Source organism: Ctenocephalides felis, unplaced genomic scaffold, assembly GCF_003426905.1.
Source record: "Ctenocephalides felis isolate EL2017-DRISC unplaced genomic scaffold, ASM342690v1 CF-g0.4_SCAFFOLD_03571, whole genome shotgun sequence".
NCBI lineage: Eukaryota > Metazoa > Arthropoda > Insecta > Siphonaptera > Pulicidae > Ctenocephalides > Ctenocephalides felis.
The window spans coordinates 39478168-39491872 of NW_020539725.1; the positions used below are offsets into that span (position 1 = coordinate 39478168).

The 13705-nt window shown below is 28.5% G+C and overlaps 2 protein-coding genes across 2 annotated transcripts in view; one reads left to right on the forward strand and one right to left on the reverse strand.

Annotated features, from left to right (window-relative positions):
- LOC113384494 (UPF0669 protein C6orf120 homolog) overlaps positions 1-13705 on the reverse strand; it is a 140557-nt gene that overhangs the window by 6052 nt on the left and 120800 nt on the right. The gene's annotated exons all lie outside the window — the stretch shown is intronic.
- The window catches only part of LOC113384495 (leucine-rich repeat-containing protein 20-like), a 29044-nt gene continuing 21013 nt past the window's right edge, over positions 5675-13705 (forward strand). Inside the window, exon 1 of the mRNA XM_026622211.1 lies at positions 5675-6049. Coding sequence (XP_026477996.1) covers positions 5884-6049 — 166 coding nt within the window. The 5' untranslated portion in view covers positions 5675-5883. The remainder of the gene's footprint in view (positions 6050-13705) is intronic.

Here is a 13705-nt window from a genome sequence, read left to right on the forward strand (position 1 = left end):
TTGTTATTCATATATAATCAATGTTCATTTATTATAATTATTAGAATTTTTGCACAAATTATCACGGCTGTAAGAAATGCCATTCATAGCTATTAAAGAAGTAATGTTTATTTATAAAAGAAACCAATTCAACGAATTAAAATACTCCATATATGTGTAAGTTCATGTAAAATATGCCAAAATAGAAAATTATATTGATGCAATATAGATTCAAATCGCCGAAATAAAAAATTAATTTATACATTTATATCAAATCCCCTTAAGTTCAGGTTTTGTTTGCAAAAATGTTGATACATTTGTTTGCATCTCTCAGCTAATTCTTAAGAAATGACTTGGCTGATCATCTAACAAAACTAATCAACGCTCGTCCTTAACAAATTTCTTGAAAAGGCTATTGAATTTTTGAAAGTTTACTTTAGGTAAAATGTATGAAAGAAATAAGAAAATGGTATGCGAACATAATAATAGTGCGTTAAATAGAGTAAACAATAATTTGATCCCAAAACATATGTCAAATTACGTGTATTGCCATAGTTTTCCATAATTTTGAAAAAATGTATAAACATTAACATAAATGATCAAAAGTTTTTTTCAGTTGCCTGACAATATTCAAGAGATGTTCAGCTGACAATATTCCTTTTTTAGCCTAAAATTTTCAAACTCATTACCTTCTGAAGGTTAATTACTAATTCTCATCTTTGTTCTTTATTGTTAAATAGAATGATATAAAAACAACAAAACTACAAATATAATGAAAATTGATGTGTAAAGTATTCTGATGCATTAGCAAATATTTTGATTGATAAAATTTAGATGCCACTGACTTAAATTTTCAGTCTTTTCATGTTAGTTTTATATATATATATATAATATTTGTATATATATATAGGTGCCAGTATGTGTGTGCAGACACGTAAGCATAAATAACATAAGATTACATTATTAAGTTACACTAGCTATACCCATTCACGCTTCGCCGTGTTTTACTTTCAATTAAAAATTTATACAAAAATGCATATTTGTTACATCTAGTCTACCAGTTTTCCTGTCTTACCAGACTACCTGTCTATATGACCATCTGTCTACCTCTCTACCTGTATATCAGTTTACCTGTCAACTAATTTACCAGTCCACCAATTTACCTGTCAACCTGTTTATCAGTTTACCAATTTACCTGTCCACCAATTTTACCTGTCTACAAATATACATGTCGAGCAATTCACCAATCCACCATTTTACCTACCTACCAATTCACTAGTTAACCAATTCACCTGTCCACCAATTTATCCGTTTATCTAATTTACCAGTCTTCGAATTTACATATCGACCAATTCATCAATCCACCATTTTACCTACCTACCACTTTACTAGTTAACCAATTTACCAGTCCACCAATTTTACATGTCTACCAATTTACCTGTCAACCTGTTTATCTGTCCACATATTCGTCTATCTACCATTTTTCCATTTTATATATCTTTGAATTTACCTATAAATGGAATTTACTGTCCATCAGTTTACCAATATACCAAACTACCTGTTTATCTGTCTACGTATGTATTTATTTACTTGTTTATTTATTTATCTGTTTAACAGTTTATCTGTCTGCCAGTTCATCTGTCTATCAGTCTGTTAGTCTAGCAGTTACCAATTATTTAAAAAATAAAGAATTACAATAATAATTATTCTTACAAAATAAGGGTATGTGATAAGACGTTTTTTATACGCATTATGAAAAAATTAAAAAGCAAAATCGAATGAAAAAAATAAAATAACTTACTTTACTGGAAATAATAAAAAAGAGTCTTCGGGGCCACAACCCCTATCACTTGGCTTAAATCGAAATATCCAAAAGCCTATCCGGGGATTTACCCAACAATTTCGCGAATTTTCACGGCGATCGGACGTGTAGTTTGTGAAAAATGATATAATTACTATTAAATCTTGAAAATAAGTCTTACAAAATAGGGATTTGTGGCAGGAGGTTGAAAAGTCAAATTGGTTTAAAATAAATAAATAAAAAATGAATAAATATTTGGTAATATAATAGAATGTATATGCGCTTATAATTATATATTAAACATTTGATAATGAGAAATATTTATCTGATCGGTATACAAAATATTTATATAAGAGTTGCACTAAATGTATAGATTAATCTAAAATTAGCTTTGTTAGCCCGAATTCAGAAATAAAAAAGGAAAAACTGCGCCTTTGTTTTATCTGTGTTTTCATGTGCTTTATTCTGGACGTCTGCCATATTTTGTGCGCAAAATAACATCCTTTATTTGAATATATTTACACTGAATCTTTTTTCAAACGAAACTTCTAATGAGATCAATGCTCTGATGACCCAAGAAAATTTTCAAGTCTGGATTTTTTTTTCATTTATTAGCCGGTATTATAGCCACATTTCAAAAAATTTTATTGTCAATAAATAAAATTAATTTCTCGAGTGTGGGTGTGGTATAGTATGACGAAGTCATGGCTTTATTTTTATTTATAAATGATATAAGGAAAAATGAAGATGTTTGTGATCCAAGAATATGCGGAAATTAATATTTCCTTGTTCGCGCCAAAATAGAAATAAACTTTTGAAATGTATTTTTAAAACACAAATCAGAAAATTAAAAGAACTAATTTGTTATCTGTAGGAAACATTCCGCCATGTCACGTCATCTACACTTGAAAATATTTTCAAAATAGAAAAATTCTCGTTCAAAAACGTTTCAGGGACAAAGATACTCAAAATAATTATAAAATTGATTAAAACCGTAAATATCTTCATATCGAAACGCATGTTGCATAAATTCAAAAAGTATATTTGATCTAACATAATAATTATTGCAATACATTAGATATAATACAACCACTTAACGCAATAGAGGTAGTAATGCGCACAAGTCATCAATAATTTTATGCAATATTTTCACGTAATGAACATTTTACGAAATTTGGATAATTTTGAAATTTATGTTACATGCTTGTCATACAATATCATTAAACATTATTTAAATAATATCATATATCTTCTATAATTTAATTTATCTTACGGTTTAAGCATGAGTTAATTAATTGAAATACAGTATTGATATACATTTGATATGCAGGCATACATAATTATTAGTAAGAAGAAACAAGTTTACGACTAGGTTTAAGTTTCATTTTGCCTTGAGGCAAGTTATGATACGTGTGAATAATCGACATAATCAATAACAATTTAGATAAAAATTTCACCAGTTTATTTTAAAAATAATTTTTCCGTTTTTATTAGATACTAATCAAAGCGATTTCCATTCGATATCTTTCTGAGAGGCATAATATCGCTATTTGTTCCAATTTTAGTGTACATGAACTTTTATGATTCAGTCACTTTTCGTATTTTCACTGAATGTACCTAAATTTTATTTTTGTTATTTAATTTAAAAAAAAACGGCCTGGCCAATCTTTGTTCACAACTAATCAGCACGGTTCAAAAATGATCTCTTTCAAACGAAATTTTTCTAAATCTGTCTGGATTTTTTTTTTGCAAAAAGTGGATGGAAAGTTTTTCACTTTTCTGTTTAGTCAATCGTTTCGCAAAACTTATTGACGTCTTTATAGAGTTACATGGAGCTTTTAACTTTGAAAAACTTTAAGAAATAGATGTAGCTATTTTTTAAAAAATGTTGACAAAAGTTCCAAAATAGGCTCAAATACACACATACTTTTTTCAATTATGACAAAACATAAAATTTGCAAGTCGTTTTGGTGGACACAGGGACTTTGGATCTAGCACCAGGACTCACATTCTTTTTGGAACCCAAACTCACATAACCAGAAATAATATACAATAAAGTATTTATAATTTTACTATTCAACTAGGTGCATGACATCGTGTCAAAATGGCAAATTGCTGGAACTTCCCGTCCGAGAATTAAATATTCGAGGAAAAATAACAGTAATCAATAAATATTGATCAATGATTAATAACAATTGTTTTAAACATTTTCAAATAGATAATTATAAATACTTATATCTTTTATCATTCGTAAAATATGCAGTGACGATTTTATCGCTCAAAACACTTGAGAAAATTTACATTAGCAAGAGGTGCCGAATAAATCCATCTGAGGATATACATCTTACGATTAGAATAACGCATTTAAAATATATACATTTTCAAACTGAATTGTAAATTTAAAATTCATATTTGAAACTTTGTGTATTTTTGAAAATTGTGAAAATATATTTTTCCGATTTTTGCTTGAACCTTATAAGTAAAATTAAAAAATTAACAATCTTGGTACGGAACCCAACAAAATTGTAACAAAGTTAATACTCTTTTTTTTAAATTCAATCAAATATCTGATAATTTGATGTGCATATGTCTAATGATCATTTTTGACCGCCAAATATTATTTTTTTTACTCTTTTCTCTGTATCTCTGATACCGCTAGACCTGCCTACCCAATCAATTTTGTCATTAGTCAATGCAAATAGAATGAATATTGAATCATTCAAATAGGGTGCTCCGTTCTCTTAAAAACTGAATTAGCGTTTGTGGCACTTTTTGCCCCGTATCTTGGAAACACCTCCACCAAAAACTAATCAGCACGTCTTCTCATCTGTTTTATATGAATGTTTTTTAACTTCCCGTAGGGCAAGTTATAGTAATCGCAAAAAAATAGAAAATGCAAATTATATATATTTTTACCTTAGAAAAAATGGATGTATGTGTGTGTGTGTATGTGTGTGTGTGCGGATACAAATTTTCGTCGACGATTTCGGGAACACGAATGAAGCGAATTGAATAATTAAAAAACATTCGATTCGTATTGACAAGGAGACGTGCTGATTAGTTTTTAGTAAAGGCAGGTCTAGCCGTTCCGAAGATATGGGTCAAAAAGTGCCAAAAACGGAAACTCAGTTTTTAGAAGAACGGAGCGTCCGATTTGAATAATTCAAAAAAACATTTTATTTGTATTAACAAGATGAAGAACTGATCAAATTTTCATAAAGGCAGGCATATGCACATCAAATTATCAGATATTTTATAGATATTTTAACAATAAGTAAAAATTTTGTTTACATTCCTATGAGTTCCGTACCAATGTTTATCCGTTAGACGGCGACGCGGCGCTTACGCGCTTCGATATTTCGTCTGTATGCAGTTAAAGCAGTACGATTGCTTTGAAAGAAAGTTCAGAATTTCCAAAATATTTCAAATTACACTTTTCTTCAAAAAGTCTTTTTTTTTCAAAAAAAAGTAAATTTTTGTCAAAAATTTATAGTTTCTCAAAAATCTAATTATTCAGAATATTTTTTTTTCAAAAATGTTAATCTTTTAAAAGAAAAAAAATGGTGCGGGATGTTCCAGCAATTAGCCTTAATGCACGATGCCATGCGCCCCACTAGTTTATACATCAATTGAACAAAATACGTAAAACCTTTGTTATTTATGAACTTTTTGACGATTTCAATAACAGAATTCTGTAAAATAATAAAATAAAAACTAAATATAGTTTGTCGCCCAATTGTCTGATTTTCCATCACACGTGACGCGTTACGAGGAAAACTGCGCGTCTGTGTGCAACATCCGACACGCTTCGAAACCCAACAAACAACGTTGCACGCGCAGTTCGAACTCGCGGGAATGGTATAAAACACCGAGGCGAAACCGCGACTCAAACATTTGAACGTTTAACTCCGTTCGGAAAACATACAACAGTAATAAACTTAATCGTATACAGAAAGAACTTTCTTCTGGAACACCATTTCCATGGACTAAGTGCGAAAACAAGTGATTTCAAAGTGAATTGTGATAGCAATACCAGTGATTGAACTATAAACCCCAGCAACTGGACTAAGTTGATTTTGGACTTATTTAGTTTTATTATTACCATGAAGACCCCAGCTCATTTTGGTGATGATATCACCAACCAAACCAATAACACGGATGCAAATGCCAATAATATGGGAGCAATGATGATTTGCTCCCGATTGGCAGGAAGAGCCATTATAAGAGTTGTGGGACGATGTGAAGATGCACAAGAAAATAATAATCTTGGTGAGTGAAAGTGAAGCTTGCGGTTGTTTTATTCTCTATGATAAAGTTGTTTGTACGATTATATAAATGAGTGGTCTGCTATATTAATGTATTAAAATCAATTTTCAAGCAGATACTAAAACGAAGAAAGTTATTATATACTAGATGACCCGACAGACGTTGTCCTGAATCCATGTCTACAATTTTTAATATAATATACTAATATTTACCGTTCACCTAAATGGCCCTGATTAATACTTAATTTTATATTTTAAGTGAATTAATTTGTCATACCCTGTTCATATGTGTATCATTCAATCTGCCATACAATTACTGTATCTTATATTATTTTAATTTCTGGCACATCTCAGCTGCATATTGGCAATAATTATGTAGACATTACATTTTTCTTATTCATAATCCTAAATTTATTAAACATGTTGTAATTTTGTTTAGGTTCATAAGTATAAATTGAAATTTATGGCAGATGATAGTTTTCATTTATTTTCAATGCTAATAATGACATGTCGTTTTTTGTAATTTTTTCGTTTATTTCTATAATATTACACATACATACCAGTACTTTATAATCATATACATCCTAGAAAATTTTCTTAACTAACTTCAGAAAGATTTAAAAAATAATAAGATATTTAAAAATACAATAAAAAACTGTTTTAACTACTTTTATAATATAAACTTTATTATTCGATTTAATTTGTGTTAATTTGCCTATAATTGTTGAAAACCCGAGACAATCCGGGACAAAAGATCTAGATACGAGTTAAATATTGCTTTTAGAAAAACCCGGAACACAAGGTGAAAATCCGGTACTATCCCGGCCAAACCGGGATGTATGGTCATCTTAATCATTATTCATCCCTAGTATTATTATGCCTAATAATAGCATATGCAGCAAATAATCTTTTACTATTTATTATTTTACTTTCATTGCAATTTTTACCTAACATGAATATAAAAATATTAGCTTATTATTATTATCTAACTTATTAAAATGGCATATTTGACCAAAAAAAAACAATGATTTAAGAATAGGCATTTTAAATAGCATAATAGCAGTAAGCTAATTTATCTTGAATATTGAAATTAAATGTTGAAGAAAGGTAAAAAGATAAACTTTAATTCTTAGATATTCTTAACCTTATTCTTATGATGAACTTAACCTAACACCTATTCTGCTTAAAGCTAATAATTACTACCAAATTCTTATCATAAATGTAACATAAGTAACTACATAAGCAAATGTTTGGCATCTATAAAATTAAATTACATTATGGTTTATAGGACCATACTCTTTCACTATTCTTTCAAAAAATTTGAGTTTCTTTCGTATTTGTGTAATATCTAATATAAAATTTTGTTTACAAAAATACATACTTTGTTAATTTAATTTTTTTTATATTATTTATTTAATTTTCTTTCTAATTTAATTTATTTAATTATTTATTTAATTTAATAATATATATTATTTATTTAATTTTCTTTACATTGCTGTTGAAAAAACTGTTGCAATAATTTTATTTATGGGTCAAAATTTTATTTTTTTTCCCTGGTAATCGAAGGAACTTAAGACAAAGAGCTACATCTGAGTACGAATCGCATGTAAAATTAATACCACTTACAGTGGAGCAATAATTGCATGAATGTGTGAAATTTCACATCGCAGTGCCCGATGTGTCGATTTTTAATTAGAAGAAACACATTTTTTTATCTATATTTTCAAGTAAACATTGATATCACTACTGCATGATATCCAGAACAGGGGTTGTGTATATATATATATATAATATATAATATATATATATATATATATATAAATTCTGCGTTACATGTCAAATGCGTTGATATTAACTTCATATAAGATGAACCTTGAGATAGTCAGTCAGTGGACAATGAAGTATTATGAAACGACAATTAAAACTCAAGCGCAAGAAAAGGTTTCAAGAACATACGCAATCTATTAACAAACATTGTATTACAGATTCGCGTAATTAATTATATTTTATTTCAAAATTTACAATCAAATTTCACAATAAATCCATTCAAATTCTTAAAGATAATAGTAATATATTCAAACTATTAAACTATTTGTAATAAAATGTTATTAAATTCATATTTTTGTCATATTTTTGAGAAAAGGGTAATACTAAAATTAGGCAATACTAATAGTAACAAAAGTAATATTCTAATTCCATATAAATTAATAGTAAATCATTTTAATGCGCAAGTACATATAAAATTTATTTTGTTTAGCTATACGCAAACTATTAAAACAAATAAAATAAATATTTTCAGTACACATTATATAGAGAAAACGGTCTACCAATTCATTATATAAAATTGCAGGGTTTGAGCTATATTTAATTTGACAAAAAAATAAACGGGATGAGAGAATATTTCATTGCAAATGCAAACTATATGAAACATAACCATAAATCTGGAATCATTGCATGGATACGAAAACTACAAAAAATCATGCATTAAAAAGCATTTTGGACCAAAATTACTACACACTCATTTTTGTGATAATTAAAAAAAGTTACCTTCGAACTTAAATGTAGGGTGGGGTGGGGCATAAAGGTTCTACTTGACTTTGAGCTATTGTGAAAATCAAACTGATTATACCAGAACAAGTAACACATATCAAACAAATAACTACTTGACTATGTTCAGTAACACACCCAGCTAAATCATCATTATAGACTTGTGTTTTATGCTGTTTCTACAAAAAATGTTTGTCATCTGGTCCTTTTTACCCCATAGATCCAATGTGATTTTTAATTTCATATAGATTTTACGAAGTACTAGTTACAAAATTCAACCGATCAAATAAAATTTCTTGCTGATTATATCAAGGTAATTTTACAACGTTACATTGGATAAGTTAGTAACTCACATCTAATATGCAATAAAGTAAAAATATAGTGGAACATCATGAAGCCTCTCAGGGAAACCATTAAAAAAATGAGTTTTCTGTCTCCAAATAGAAATGTCTCATATAAATCGTCGAACATAAAATTCTATTTCCATCTAAAATCGATCGACATTTCATCAGAGTTTCATTTGGACGTAATATCTCCTCGGCGTGACATGTAATGTAATAGTGCAAGTAAACACGAGTCCATAATTAAGATGACTATTTTTACTCTCTCCCTTTTTTGTTACTTAATTCGAAAGCGTTTCTAAATATTCTCAACTTCTTACTTCTTGAATCCACTCTCAATCCGTGCGAGAATAAGCACGATTCGCTTTGACAATTCTTTGTTTATTTATTTAATCTTTTTTCTTGTTACAAATTGTTTTTTAATAGTCACCTAATGGAAATTCATAGCATCTAATTATACCTGTACGATTGAAAGCAATTATTACTTTCAGAAAACGGATATACTGTGTTAGTAAACAAAAACAATTATCTATTGTGAAATATAATTATTTATATCTATACACTTTAGATTTTCTAAAATATTTTTCAAAAAAAAAAACACAAATTTTTGAACGAAGCAAATATAGTTGTTTGATGGTAATTTTCTTATAATTAGTTACAGAATTTCTTCAAATATTTTACTCTTGATGTTAGAATTTTATGTGTGTTTTGGAATTTAACAAAATTTATATATATCAATATTTTAATGTGTCATATAACTTTAAAAACACGGAAAATACATATGTAACCCGCATATGTTCCTTCCTGAAGAGAAGCCAAACGAGAAGATTACTAAGAGAGTTGTACAGAGAAGTAATTTAAATATGTTAATAAAAAATGGTTTTTCATAATCACATTCATATCACGATAACTACTGAAAATAATAAATCAAGATATTAGTAACTCATTTAACTCACATTGTTGTTATAACGCGTTCATTCTTCTTTCTAATTCTCTTGCATATGCACTCAACTTCTTCCTTTTGGAAATTGGCGAAAAAATTAGTATATACAGCTATTTGTTATAATGAATCAGATAGTTTGATTTAACAACTGCTCAAATCAGTAATGGCAAGACAATTTATTCGTACCTAATCATGTTCTGCTCGTTGAGTTTTATCGCAGAAGTGCAAGTGCAAGTAAACCTTGCAAAAACAGAGCTGGAGTTTGTTCTAAAAATATGCATGAAAATTTCCAGACCCTCATTTACAGAAAGAAGAAGTGAATAGAGTCACATTGAATAACATTAATAATAAAAAATCAATTAATTACAAAGTTTACAAAATAAAAAAAGTTGTAAAACTCCTGACCGCACAGCAAACTAGTGGTTTATAGCATTGTGCCTTACGGCAAATTGCTGGAACTTTCCGTACCGAAAATTAAATTTTTTAAAAAAGATTATTCTTTTTAAATTTTCAAAAATTAGATATTTGAGAAATTTTAATTAAAAAAATTTTTTTTTTGAAAAAAACTTTTAGAAAAAAATGTTTTTTTTTTATTTGGAAATCATGTTCTGCTCGTTGAGTTTTATCGCAGAAGTGCAAGTGCAAGTAAACCTTGCAAAAACAGAGCTGGAGTTTGTTATAAAAATATACATAAAATTATCCAGACTCTCATTTACAGAAAGAATAAAGTGAATAGAGTCTTATTGAAATTACATTAATGATAAAATAATCAATTGATTACACAGGTTTATAAAATAAAAAAAGTTGTATGTATTAACTGTGCAACATATGTTTTTCAATGTACTTTTTAAAGCTGAACACGAATTTAATTTCAAAATTGGGGGTCCAACTACAAAAAACAAAAAAAAAAAATAACGGTAAAATATTTGATCTAGCATTACTTCTACATAATCATTAAAAATTCTTAAAATATATGTTATTTTCTTGCCCTCCTTTCTTCAAATGACTTGGAGAACGGTTTTCTGTAAAGCTATTTTCATTTTTATTGATTTTCTCTTTATTTTGCCAAAAAACTTTGAAAACTTTTTTTTATTTTAAAATTTTTCAAAGCAATAGCAGTGCTTTAGCTGCATAGAGACGAATTATCGAAGCGCTTAAGCGCCATCCCACTGAAATGTAAACAAAATTGATTCACATTATCTCCAAAACTGCTAGACCTGCCTTCCCATAAATTTAATCAGTTCCTTACCTTGTCAATACAAGGAAAATGTTATGAATTATTAAAATCGGACGCTTCGTTCTTTTAAAAACTGAGTTACCATTTTTGGCACTTTTTGCCCCGTATCTTCAAAACGGCTTGACCTGTCTTTGACAAAAACTAATCAGCACGTTTCCTTGTCAATACGAAACGAATGTTTTTTGAATTATTCAAATCGATTGGTCGATGTTCCCGAAATCGTCGACAAAAATTTGTATCCGCACACACACACACACATACGTACACACATCCATTTTTTTCTAAAGTATGCCAAAATTTTCAGAAACCTCTGAAACGTAAAGATATTTAAAAATTCTCATTTTCGATTTTTTTGCGATTACTTTAACTTACCTTACGGGAAGTTAATAAATAGCCTTTTGATAGTTCGTTACTACCAACTTATGCGAAGATAGATCCGTAACATAGAATTAACCTAACATTACTCCTGAATATGGCTCCTGAATTGATTTATTAAACTAGATGAACTTGTACAATGAATTTATAGTGCAAGCATCTGAAAATAGTACAGTTCACCCTATTTCTCCTACGACATTGATGCATCGCCCGAAATAAACGATGAAAATATAAAGCCGCTGACGTATCTGGAAATGCACTCACATAAAACAGCTGCCGAGGAAAGTCACCGACGCCGTTGCAGGAAGTCACGTTAATTATCGCGAGGTGGATTGTTAACTGATACAAACACTTTCTTCGTGTCTTCGCTAATGGTGACGCCTCTTTTTAATTATTCCATCAGGATATACATTTAGTTGTCTATTATTGTACAGCTAAGCGCAGTGTTATTGTTTTGAACAGCAGTAATAGGCACCACGTGTAACTGCGATGATGACCAGAGGAGTCAAACAATTTGATAATCCGAGAACGAGTTCTTGCAATAAAAATTAAGTACTTTTTGCTTCAGTTTATGCTCGTAATTAAAAATGACGTGATGACTAAAAGTAGACGAGCAATTTACTGATCTAAGAATGAAAAACTTTTACAACTTGGTTATATACAATTTTATATTAAACAGTCTTGGGTAAGCAGCTAGAGCAACTGAACCTGAATCAGAGGTCACGGGTTCGACCCCGCTTCGAGAACCCTACTGATGTCAAGCATTGGTTTCATCCGTTTTTACTTACAAATAGATACATATATACATGTGGAAATATATTTAAATATGATATATTGAAATATGTTTCTCATCCTGCTGCATCAATAAAATATTCGCCCCATTTCAGAAATTGTAATAATAAAATTTATCATAGAGATGATTATTTATAGATATGAAAATTTATTATATATGAGACAACTTTTTGAGTTGCCATCTGTAAAACCGATGTAGTAAATTAGACCAACAGCTTAAGTTTTGATTGTTGTTCAAAACAATAAAAAGAAAATTGCATGATCAACAAAACTCACAATTGTAAAAGTTTTTTATGAGTTCCAATTAAGTATGGTAGCATCTTAAGTCTTTACTTCATATACCATTTGTTTTTTAAATGGTTGTTTTGATTGAATTTTACTGTTCAAAGGACCGATTTGATGTATTCTATTTCCTTCGATTGCTGGACGTCAAATCCGGCTCGAAGGACCAATGTTTTTTTTCAATGGTTGTTGTGATTGATTGCTTTTTGAAGGACCAATTATAAAATACTTTAATTTGTAACTAGTAATATTTATTCTATGTTAATTACATAAATTACATCGTATTTATAATAATTTCAATATTATTTTTGATAACGTATTGATTGATTTGATTTTTTGTATAATTTTCAATTGATGATCAATATAATGACCCTTTGCTATGGCGCGAACACCATTGTTATTTTCTTATAAAAAATATTTTACAAAATATAAGAATATTTAGTTATTGTCTTTGGTATATTTGTTACTTTGGAAATAAGAAAAACAAAAAAAAATCGTCAAGGTAACTCATTTATTTTTGTCTTGGATCACCTACAAATTCTCATCATTTTTTCTTACAAGTGCTTATTCACTGGGCATTTTTAAAATGTGGTAAACCTTATAAAAGTATATAGGATGTAATGTCTATAATTGTAAAACTACTTATTTATATATAAGATCTATATAATTAGTTCATCAATTAGAGATAAAATTGTAATAAAATTTCGAATAAACTGGTCTATAATATGCGATAGTTAGGATTTAAACTATATATGATTACGACAAGTTCTCTAACAAAAATCAAATTAATATAATTGTAAAAATAATCAAACTAATGTAGTTGCAGTTAATCTAACAATTCCAAGCTATCGAATATTTTTTTATTTATTTTGCAAGTTTAGAATTACAGGTTTAATATAATTTTAATGAAATGATTAATTTTATTTAATTTTTTATAGCATGAAGATTTTTAGAATGTTTACAATTTTTAAATCGAATAAATAATAGAATATAATATTCCAAGCTTAAGGTCCGTAATTATAATATACCTAGCGCAATTTAAATTACAACCGTCAAAAATTGATTAAAATTATATCTTATCAAAAAAATTGGTTGATTGCAATTATAATTTCTCTTTAGACAAAACACTTTATACGTAAATGC